At 46.7% G+C, this 12193-nt stretch overlaps 1 protein-coding gene across 1 annotated transcript; it reads left to right on the top strand.

Moving 5' to 3' along the window:
• Positions 1-3873: 3873 nt before the first annotated feature.
• On the top strand, positions 3874-11002 carry SPR (sepiapterin reductase). The gene is made up of 3 exons (XM_061155707.1): positions 3874-4245; positions 4838-5128; positions 10205-11002. Exons 1-3 carry the CDS (start codon positions 3924-3926, stop codon positions 10393-10395), a joined length of 804 nt encoding a protein of 267 aa, XP_061011690.1. The 5' UTR covers positions 3874-3923; the 3' UTR covers positions 10396-11002.
• Positions 11003-12193: the final 1191 nt, after the last annotated feature.

A 12193-nucleotide genomic window follows, 5' to 3' on the forward strand; every position in this document is an offset into this window, starting at 1 on the left:
AAAAATTTCCAGGCTCTCTTCCAGTCAAGCAAACCGTACTCTCCTTGGGTGCTGTTTCCAAATAGTTTCTCTTAGAAGCTGCTAAGTTTAGAACAGGTTAGGCCATCCCTTTATTGTTCCCTCCTTTCTTCAAAGCCTGGCACATGGTAGAAATTCAATAAATGCTGAATGAGTGAATGGATGGGACTGTGCTTTCACAAACCTGTTTTCTGAGGCCAGGAGAGCAGGGGGAAGCTATTAAAATTTACTTAAAGAGTAGACCTTTGTGTCAGTAAGAGAGAGTTTAGCTTTGAAGCAGTCAATCTAACCTCTGTATCTTCCATCCTTAATAGATAAGTGAAAAACAGGGGAGCTTCAAATGATATACAGGTATACAGAGTCCTGTCCTTGTTAAAGTCTCAAAAGCCTCCTCATCTCTCCTGAGGTCCACTTCTCCACAATCCAGGACAATGCCCTGGCTTTTAATGTTTTGACATCACCACTGAGTAAGAATTCAGCTATGTGTCATTAGTGGGAAACAAATGTTTCCCTATACCTGTGAGTGATGAAAATCTTGGCAAACTGGAGCACAGTCTTCTTTCCAAGAGGTGCTACTGCTCACCTCAGTCAGATCCCAGCTTGCCAGGCGTTCCCATTACTCCAAAGAAGCTGGAAATTCTGATACTATGTAAAATCTTCCATTTTAGAAATGTCACCTCACATTTTAAAAGGAAAAAAAAAAAAGCCATATTGGCCAAATAAAACCCACGTGCAGACTTTATCTGGGCACTGCTTTAATCTCTGCCATTGTTGCAGGGAGAACTCTTAAAAAGGAGTATTACAGCATTTCTGAGTGCAAGCTTGTGCTGCCTACAGTACAAGAGGCCAGTAAATTGAGAGACAAGGTTTTGGGGCAAGAAATGGTAACTATTCAGAAATCCAGCAGACTGAGAAGATGGTGGAGGAGTATTCCAAAGAATCATCTTACCCAAGTTAGAATTCAGGTTTCTTTTATACTAAAACGGGCAAGGTGGGTATGGCTAGTTGCAAACTTCTTGGTGCTAGAATCTTTTGTCCTTGTAGGTCTCCAGTAGATAAGGTCTAAATGTTCCTATAAACCTCCGACAAGACAAATGTTATCCTCTGTTCTGCAACTTTTCATTTCTATATGAGTAAAAGTGTTATACTTTTAAAGGTCAGAGTCTAGAGAATGCGCAGTCCCACATATTTCAGGCTATAGGCAACACTTTTTACAAAAGGTACAGAGCCAGCGTGACAAAAGCACAGGCACCAGAGCACAAAGGTTAGAGCTGAAAGAATAGGCTCAGTATGCAGTCAGGTTTGTTCTTCTCCGTTGCAATAGGTGTTGGAAAATGAGCACATCAAAAGGAAAAAAAGGTTTTTGGTGTTACTGTATAAATGCAAAAGTAACTGCAGTAAATTCTACAATTTTCTGGCTTCCAATTCAAACTCAATTTAGAGATTATTCCCTTAACTAACCTGGTAATCTTGACTCCCAACATCAGTTAGCATAAATACTTACTTTCTTTATCCTACTTTATATAAAAATATTTCAAAATAATGCTATGCTATATAAACAAATAAACCTACTAAATTTTGCAGTTTCATTTGTTCTTAGAATAATTTCCACAGTGATGTACTACAGTCAGGGTGTACATTTTACAAAGAGTCTGTGGTAAAGGCACCTAAGTGGAAAGTGAAAAGCTTCTCCCAATTTGTTCTGGTGTTCACAATGACAGCTCAAAGAACAAGGGAGCAAAGTGCATTTTTCTAGGAGCCTTGAAAGGCAATTTTGCTGTCTGTCCCTGGGGTAGAGAAGAGCCCTGTGTGGACCTGGGCTGAGCTATGAGGGTTGCCTACCATGCTTGCTAAACTCTCTAGAGACTGCTTTTTAAGGAGATCTGGGGCCATCTGCCAACTTTCCCATTTTGCCTCTAAGAGATGGAATACTTCCTGCCATATCAGTAAACAAGGATGTCACAGTCACCAGCAGCCACCACAGATAGTGAGCTGGTGAGCCCTGAGGGAACTCAGGGTTAGGGTTAGGGTTTAGGAAGGAAAGACTACCTGCCGTCCAGTGGCCATCAGACTGCAACCACTCCCTGGGGTGAGCCCTGAGAAACTTAGGGATGTGAAAACAGGATACTGGCCCCTGAAAGCTAAGGCATGTATCAAAGCAATCATTTCTGTGAACCCAGACTCTTGAAGCTTCTCAAACATAGAAAAGTGCTAAATTCCTTGACTTGGGTCATCTGGTTTTCTTTAATTAACAATAATCTTTTGATGTTCAGATGACCTGTCAAGTTTGTTGCAAAATTTCTATATAACCTGGTACCACTCCTTGCCTCCTTGGAGTTCTCTCAGGGTTTCTTGAAATGCTATCTCCTTGGCTTGAAGTCCTAAAAATTCCCACCAGATAAAATAAAATTTATAAGTTGTGAATATTTTTTTTAAGTTGAGACCTCTCTTTGAAAAAAAAGAGAGGTGATTTTTTTTCTGAAGCACAGGCCTGGTCATTTCTGAAAACCTGAATGTGGGAGTGGATGGAATTGCCTACAAGGAAGAGTGTGGCATGAGTGGGTGCAGGATCCCAGCAAACACAGAGCTTTAGGGACAGAAGGAATGAGAAATCTCAGAGAGGCAAGGGGAATCTATGTGAACACAGTACAGAGAAGACTCTGTTCCCCCAGAGGTTGTTCCTGGGGTGGCGAGTTTCCCCTATAGTAGGGACCCCAGTCCCTAAACTGTGGCACGTGCGGAGATGTCTAGCAAGAAGCATGCTGGCTTAACCTGGAGGTAACCACTTACACACTGCAGATAGTGATTGCAGCCATGAAATTAAAAGACGCTTACTCCTTGGAAGGAAAGTGATGACCAACCTAGACAGCATATTAAAAACCAGACATTACTTTGCCAACAAACGTCCGTCTAATCAAGGTTATGGTTTTTCCAGTGGTCATGTATGGATGTGAGAGTTGGACTGTGAAGAAAGCTGAGTGCTGAAGAACTGATGCTTTTGAACTGTGGTGTTGGAGAAGACTCTTGAGAGTCCCTTGGACTGCAAGGAGATCCAACCAGTCCATCCTAAAAGATATCAGTCCTGGGTGTTCATTGGAAGGACTGATACTGAAACTGAAACTCCAATACTTTGGCCACCTCATGCAAAGAGTTGACTCACTGGAAAAGACCCTGATGCTGGGAGGGATTGGGGGCAGGAGGAGAAGGGGACGACAGAGGATGAGATGGCTGGATGGCATCACCAACTCGATGGACATGAGTTTGGGTAAACTCCGGGAGTTGGTGATGGACAGGGAGGCCTGGCTGCTGCGATTCATGGGGTCACAAAGAGTCGGACACAACTGAGCGACTGAACTGACTGAATCACTTACACTGGGCTTTCCTTGTAGCTCAGTCGGTAAAAGAGTCTGCCTGCAGTGCAGGAGACCGGGGTTCGATCCCTAGGTTGGGAAGATCCCCCGGAGAAGGAAATGGCAACCACTCCAGTATTCTTGCCTGGAAAATCTCATGGACAGAGGAGCCTGGTGGGCTGCAGTCCGTGGACTCGCAAAGAGTCGGGCACAACCGAGCGACTAACAATTACTTAATCACTTACACAAGGAAGTTAGGTCTGAACTCGGGAGATTGAGTTCCATAGGGGCACTGATGGGTTTGCAGGACAAAGGATGAGGCCCGCGGACCGCACTGGGCTAAGATGTCCTGTGGGGATCCTGCCGCGGATTTAGTCTCTCGGCGCTCTAGTTTTGCCGTCACCTCGACTCTCATCACCTGCGGCCAAGGAAAGGCATGCCCCGGCGCTCTCCTTAAGTTCCCGCCCTCCCCGGGCGCGGCCTCCTCCTCCTCCCTCCGCGGCCGCCCCGCCCCTGCCGGGTCTCGGTAGCTGCTCCAGCTCGCAGCTAGGAGGCATGGAGGGCGGCATCGGCAAGGCGGGCGGCCTGGGCCGCACCATATGCGTGCTGACTGGGGCTTCCCGGGGCTTCGGACGGACGCTGGCCCAACTCCTGGCCCCGCTGCTGTCGCCCGGCTCCGTGCTGGTCCTAAGCGCCCGCAATGACGAGGCCCTGCAGCAGCTGGAGGCCGAGCTGGGCGCCGAGCGGCTGGGTCTGCGCATCGTGCGGGTGCCCGCCGACCTGGGCGCCGAGACCGGCTTGCAGCAACTGCTCGGTGCTCTGTGCGACCTCCCCAGGCCCGAAGGCCTGCAGCGAGTGCTGCTCATCAACAATGCGGGTAAGACGCCCGCGGGCCCGGGAGCGCCTGGAATACTGCTTGGCGTCCCGTTCTGTTTTCCCTCTCTTTCATCCCCCTCGCTTCTTGGAACTTTAAACATGACTCCTAGGACTCAGAAAAGACGCCTGGAAGTCCTGGTTTCAGCGAGGTGTGGAGGAAGATCTAGTGCTGTCCGGGCGACGCATTCTCCCCGCTCCTCCCCGTCCCTCTTCCTGTTTCAACGCCATTTGTTCCAGAATGCCTGTAGAACTTTTCTGAGCCTCTTGTTCAGCGCCCTCTGGTGGAGACCTGAGTTAGGGCATGGAGTCTCCCCGTAGTTGTAAATTTCCCCCACTTATCCAAATGGCCCCCAGAGTTCCCCTGAACCCAGCCCCAGAGCAGAGCATGCGCCTTCTCAGTTTGAAGCGTCGGGTAAGGGGGTTCCCCACGTATGTCAGTCTGCAGGACTGGGAAGAGGGAGGCGTCTTCAGAAGCCCTAGAGAGCCTCCTTTAGGTGTGGTTGGGAAGCGGGTGTCTGAATGAATTTGAAAAGGGCTGGAAGACGAGAAAACCCCGCCTTGCACTGGTTGATTGATAAGGTCTGGTTTTTCAGCCACTCTTGGAGATGTATCCAAACGTTGGGTGGACCTGGCCGACTCAACCGAAGTGAACAACTACTGGACTCTGAACTTGACTTCCATGCTCTGCCTGACTTCCAGTATCCTGAAGGCCTTCCCGGACAGTCCTGGCCTCAGCAGGACTGTGGTTAACATCTCGTCCATCTGTGCCCTGCAGCCCTTCAAGGGCTGGGCACTGTACTGTGCTGGCAAGGCTGCCCGTAACATGATGTTCCAGGTCCTGGCGGCAGAAGAACCTAGTGTGAGGGTGCTGAGCTATGCCCCAGGTAGGTGAGGCTTTACTGCCATCCATGTTCTCAGAACTGGCTGGTTACCCTTTGGGGACTGGGCTAGGAGCCTTCTCTGTCTCTTGTATATAGAATATATTGTCCTTGAATCACGACCCATCACTCCTTAAGGGAAATACAGGCTCCAAGGAAGTTAGGGCTGGTGGGGGCAGGAAGCTGTAGTTAGTGGATATGGACTGAGAGTGGGGAGCTGCCTGGAATTGAGGGTGGGGACAGGAAGTCTGATATATTAGAGTCTGAGAGACGATTAGGATTTTTGGATTTGAATTCCAGGCCTGTGCCTCATTTCTTCATGTGAAATGGGGAAGATGTTACCTGTTTCACAGGGCCATTTGTATGACTGAATGAGGTAAAACTTGTGGAAGTGATCCCAACTGTGAAGGACTATCTAATTGTTAGCGTTTGTTAATTGTTAAATAGAACTTATCATACTGTATTATCTTAATGTGTATACGCCTCTCTCTGCATAGGAAAGCCTTGAAGGCAGGGATTATGCACTATTGATCTTTCTGTCCCCAGCTTCTCCACTAAGCCAGTCTGCAGTGAATCTTAGCTGAATGAAGAGCACACAGACATTGTTGACTACTGATCATCCCATGCTGAACTGTGCTGGAACACTGGGGAATGCTGTGATAAACAAGATAGGGCCCCATTCTCATGAAATTTCAAGGAGGGGGGTGTCTTGTGACAGTTGGCCTGGTTTCTCATCTCTCTACCATGATGCTACTATACCCCTTTCTTAAGAGTGAGGCTTCTATTCTAGGCTTGAGGTTGCTGGAATTAGAAGATGGTTTATGATGTCTGAGCAATTTAGATGGAGATCCAGTAGTCTTTCCCCCTAGGAACCCTAGGGGCAAAGAGGTAGATTAACCTGATCAAAACCCAGATGCAACATAGCCCGGATCAAACCTTGGCTCCAAGGTCCTGATCAGTGCAATTTCTACTTCCTCATGCTCTCTAGTACCCAGTTCTCCCTCTTTTCCTCCCAAATATATACAGTTATTCTTGCAGCTGACATTCAACATAGCACCCACTCTGAGCTCAGCCTCAGACTCAATCAACAGAGAGCAAAAGGAAACCAGTCAGAAGCAGAACAAACTCCAGAATACCATGTGACTGGTTTACGTCTCAGGGAGCTGCTGTGGACATTGTGAGAAAGTTGAACTTTTCTGTGGGGCTCTTAGGGCCTGAATGAAGTCTGAGACCAGTTGGGTTTTTGTTTAAGTCTCTGAAAGAATGTCCTAACAGGTGTCCAAAGATGGAATGGACTTTTTGGAAGGATAGTAAATCCCTTCTTACTGGGGATGCACTGATATTTGATTGAAAGATATTTGAGGATCAGGAGGGTGATTCTTCAAAGTCCAAGATCCCTTGATTTTCTGCCCATGAGGTCCATTGACTCCAAATTCTGGGGCACTGTGGTTCCGCAGGTAAGAAAGTACTTCTAGGGATTTCTCTGGTAGTTCAGTGGCTAAGACTCCGTGCTCCCAATGCAGGGGGCCTGGGTTTGATCCTTGGTTAAGGAATTAGATCCCATATACCACAACTGAGAGTTCACATGCCACAACTAAAGATCACACCTGTCACAACTAAAAGATCCTAATGTCACCACTAAAAGATCTAGCATGCTGCAGTGGAGATTGAAAATCCACATGCCACAACTAAGACCCGACACAGCCAAATAAATAAATAAATATTTTTAAAAAATAAGAACAGTGAACTTGTAAGAGTTCAAGAAGGAAACACTTTCTGGTGGTTTGACCAGGGATGGCTTTATTGGAGGCAGCTAACCTGGACATTGATCTTGAGGGCTGCTTCCGTATCAGCAGGTGGAAGGCACGCTAGACAAGTGGATGTAAAGGTGGGAACACTCTCCAAACTCACTTTCTGAGGCTAACATTATCCTCATACTAAAATCAGACAGGGACACTACAAGGAAGGAAAATTATAGGCCAAAATCCTTGATGAGCATAGATGCAGAAATCTTCAACAAAATTATTAGTGAGCCAAATTCAAAAATAAGAAGATTGTATACCATGATCAAGTGGGATTAACCCTAGGGATGCAAGGATGGTTCAACATCTGCAAATAAATCAGTGTAATATACCACAATAACAAAACATAAAATTTGTATGATCATCTTAATAGAGAAAACAATGTGAAAAATCAGTTACATTTCTATACACTAATAATGAAGTATCAGGAAAAGAAATTAACAGTCCCATTTACAATTGCATCCAAAAGAATAAAATACTGAGGAACAAATTTAATGAAGGAGGTAAAAGACTTGTACACCAAAAACTATAAGACACTGATGAAAGAATCTCAAGAAGATATAAAATGGAAAGATGCCACGTTCATGGATTGGATGAATTAATATTGTTAAAATGTCAATACTGTCCAACCCAATCTATAGATTTCATGCAATCTCTATCAAATTTCCAGTGGCATTTTTCACAGAAGTAGAACAAGCAATTCTAAAAGATATATGGAACCACAGAAAACTCAATAGCCAAAGCAGTCTTGAGAAAGAAGAACAAAGATCCCCAGCATCATGCGTCTTGATTTCAAACTATATTACAAAGCCACAGTAATCAAACTAGTATGGTATTGGCATAAAAAATAGACACAATTTACCAGTAAAACCATCTAGTCCTGATGTCTTGGAGAAGATAACTTAGGGTTGAAATAATAGCTTCGTAAACTTAGATGTACAGATCTCAGAGATTTGGGAAGTTGTCAGCTATCGTTTCTTTCTTTCTCTTTATTAGTTAATTTTAATTGAAGGATAATTACTTTATAGAATTTTCTTGTTTTCTGCCAGATATCAACATGAATCAGCCATAGGTATACATATCCCCTCCCTCTTGAACCCTCCTCCCATCTCCCATCTCCTCCCTCATCCCACTCCTCTAGGTTGACACAGAACCCCTGTTTGAGTCCCCTTAGCCACACAGCACATTCCCATCGGCTCTCTTATTTTACACATGGTAGTGTAAGTTTCCATGTTACTCTCCATACATCTCACCCTCTCCTTCCTTCCCCCCGCCATGTCCATAAGTCTGTTCTCTCTGTCTGTTTCTCTGTTGCTGCCCTGCAGATAATTCGTTGGTACCATCTTTCTAGACTCCATATATATGCATTAATATATGATATTTATCTTTCTCTTTCTGACTTACTTCACCCTGTATAACAGGCTCTAGGTTTATCCACCTCATTAGAACTGACCCAAATGCGTTCCTTTTTATAGCTGATTATTATTCTATTGTATATATGTACCATAGCTTCTTTATCCATTCATCTGTTGATGAACATCTAGGTTGCTTTGATGTTCTAGCTACTGTAAATAGTGCTGCAGCGAACATAGGGGTACATGTGTCTTTTTCAATTTTGGTTTCCTCGGGGTATATGCCTAATAGTGGGATTACTGGGTCATATAGTGGTTTTATTCTTAGTTTTTTAAGGACTCTCCGTACCGTCTTCCATAGTGACTGTATCAATTTACATTCCCACCAACAGTGCAAGAGGATTCTAACCCTTTTTTCCACACCCTCTCCAACATTTATTGTTTGTAGACTTTTTATAAATTTATTTATTTTTTAATTGAAGGATCGGAGAAGGCAATGGCAACCCACTGCAGTACTCTTGCCTGGAAAATCCCATGGACGGAGGAGGCTGGTAGGCTGCAGTCCATGGGGTCGCTAAGAGTCGGACACAACTGAGCAACTTCACTTTGACTCTTCACTTTCATGCACTGGAGAAGGAAATGGCAACCCACTCCAGTGTTCTTGCCTGGAGAATCCCAGGGATGGTGGAGCCTGGTGGGCTGCCGTCTATGGGGTCGCACAGAGTTGGACATGACTGAAGCGACTTAGCAGCAGCAGCAGCAGCAATTGAAGGATAATTGCTGCACAGAATTTTGTTGTTTTCTGTCAAACGTCAACATGAATCAGCCACAGGTATACATACACCCCCTCCCTTTTGAACCTCCCTCCCATCTCCTACCCCTCTAGGTTGATACAGAGCTCCTGTTTGAGTTTCTTGAGCCATACAGCAAATTCCTATTGGCTGTCTGTTTTACATATGGCAATGTAAGTTTCCATGTTACTCTTTCCATACACCTCACCCTCTCCTCCTCTCTCCCCATGTCCATAAGTCTATTCTGTATGTCTGTTTCTCCATTGCTGCCCTGCAAATAAATTCTTCAGTACCATTTTTCTAGATTCTGTACATATGCGTTAGTATACGATATTTATCTTTCTCTTTCTGACTTCACTCTGTATGAGAGGCTCTAGGTTCATCCGCCTCATTAGAATTGACTCAAATGCGTTCCTTTTTATGGCTGAGTAATATTCCATTGTGTATATGTGCCACAACTTCTTTATCCATTCGTCTGTCAGTGGGCATCTAGGTTGCTTCGATGTTCTAGCTATTGTAAATAGTGCTGCAATGAACAATGGGATGCATGTGTCTTTTTCAATTTTGGTTTCCTCAGGGTAGGAAACCAACCTCGGAGTGGGATTGCTGGGTCATATGGTGGTTTTATTCTTAGTTTTTTAAGGAGTCTCCACACCGTCTTCCATAGTGGCTGTATCAATTTACATTCCCACCAACAGTGCAGAGTGTTCCCTTTTCTTCACAGCCTCTCCAGCGTTTATTGTTTGTAGACTTTTGGGGAACACACAGGGAACCACCTAGGGCCATGGGAGTTGACGTGGTGCTAGGGTGGGCTGGCTTGGGAGCACTTGAGAAGTTGGTTGCTCGCTTCATTCTCCTCCCACAGGGACGGTGTCTCTCTCCCCTCTGGGACTTTGAGGAGGAGTGATGGGGTAGTGTGAGTCTGTAGATTTGGTAGTCTAAGGGGACTGTGTTCAGTGGACATTGGATGAGTCTGGAGCTTGATAGTGACAGTGTGGAGCCTTTGGTGATGCTGACCATGTGTCAGCCAAGGTGAGGTGTTGCCTCTGGCCAGACCTGACTCCACCCAACTCCATACATAGATCAGGGGCCCCTGCCTCAGCCGTGTCCCCTCATCTTCTGCACTTCATCCCCTAGGTCCCCTGGACACTGACATGCAGCAGTTAGCCCGGGAGACCTCTGTGGACCCAGACTTGCGAAAACGTCTGCAGGAGCTGAAGAGAAAGGGGGAACTTGTGGATTGCAAGATATCAGCCCAGAAACTTCTGAGCTTGCTGCAAAATGACAAGTTCAAGTCTGGAGCCCATGTTGATTTCTACGATGAATAAGACCATGCCCTTGGTTTTAGGGGCTTTCTTCCCCCTCTTACAGGCCCACCCAGGAGCCCTGTGCCTCCCTACCCGCTGCCACAGTGGCGCTGCCAACCCTACCTTACACAGATAAACACTCATGCTTACTGCCCTGCCCTCAGATCCAGCCAGCTGTGAGGGCCCTGGGTGGCTGGAGTTCCCAGTTTTCAGATATCTGTATTGACCACCCTGAGTTAGGAGTGGACTTGGGAGAGACAAGTTATGGCTGTTGGTGTTCTTTGTCCCTAGAAATAGAATTTTAGGGATGGGAAAACTAGGACAGGAAGCTAAAAACACTGAGAAAAGGAGGATGGGTCTCCGGCCCGTGACCAGTCCATGGGGAAGCGGGGATGAGCTAGTGTCAAACAGGAGGACCCACACAGATTGACAGATGGCCTGGAGGGATAGAAGGACAGGGATGCTCTTTGCCCAGGGTAGCAAGACCTTCACTTGAACTGTGTGTCCTCATTCTGCTTCTTCCTCCCTCCAGAATCTGCCATCTACCCACCAGATGGGGGAAGGAGCCTGAGAGTTTCTGTACATGTTAAAGGCAGATACAAATAAATTGTGGTTTGTCCTTTATTAATACCTGTTTTCTCTTCTGTTACAGGTCCTATGACTAACTCCCTGGTGTCCTCGACCCCAGGGGTGTGCCTGAGGCAGTTAATCCAAACTTGGGGTGTTGCCCTCATGTCCTGGGGCATCTTGGGGCTGTCTGCTTCTTCTCACAGAGCCCCACTCAGTAGCAAACCCAGGTTCAAACAGAGTTGTCCTGGGTGACTTGCCCAGACATCTGTGCCTCCTTTATGCCTTTGCTTATTCTTACCCCAGTCTTATACCCTTTCCTCACCCTTACCTATTCAAAGAGTATCCTGCCTTTCGGGCCTGACTTACAGCTCCCCCGCCCTTGGGGAAAGGTAGTTTCCCTGGCTCTCTTAGATTCCAAACTCTGCCCTTTACCCACATGGCAATGCTCTGGATGGATCCTAGATCTTAAGAGGACCTGTCGTGGGCCCTCCTGGTAACATTCATCTGCCCCACGGACCTGACCCTCAGAGGGTTGGGCATAGGACCAACATGACTTTGTGGGAGGTAGACAAGATTCTCAGAGGGAAAAACCCTGAGAAGCCAAGGGTGTGATCCTTCTGCAGATCAGTAGGTGTGGGCCAGGCTGAGGGCTCTGCAGTGGTGGTGGTCTGCAGCCAGCCAGCCCTTTGCCCCTGTTCCTTATTCGGTCAGAGAGCCCGTGGGCCTTGCCAGTCATCTCGGGACTCAGCCTTGCCTCTGATTGCCGGACAGATCGCTCTGTTCCTCATTGTGCACAGCAGAGGGCGCGCTGAGGCCATGCCTCCTGGGGAACCAGAGGCGCTCCGGTCACTGTGGAGGCAGGCCCTGACTGAGCAAGAGCTGGCGGTGCCCTGCTGGGTCCCCTAGGAGGGAGGGGGCAACTCATGCTCCTTCTTCACCCAGCAGAGCCTTTGCCCTCAGTGGAGTCAAAGGCACTGTGCTCAGATCCCTGCTCTGCCACCCAGGGCAAGTTACTTTTGTTTCAGTTTCCCTATCTGAAAAAAGCAGATTATAATGGTGCCTCCCTCAAAGGGGCATCATGAGTATTAAATGACCTAATGTTTGTGAATGTTCAGCACAGTGCTAAGTGCCCACAGAAGCTGATATTATTTATTGCCTTTTGATATCAAGATGGGGTGTCTCTGATGGGTCCCCAGTAAAGGAGCCACCTGGGTTTGATCCCTGGGTCAGGAAGATACCCTGGAGAAGG

The sequence above is a fragment of the Dama dama genome, chromosome 11, assembly GCF_033118175.1.
Source record: "Dama dama isolate Ldn47 chromosome 11, ASM3311817v1, whole genome shotgun sequence".
NCBI classification, from domain to species: Eukaryota; Metazoa; Chordata; class Mammalia; order Artiodactyla; family Cervidae; genus Dama; species Dama dama.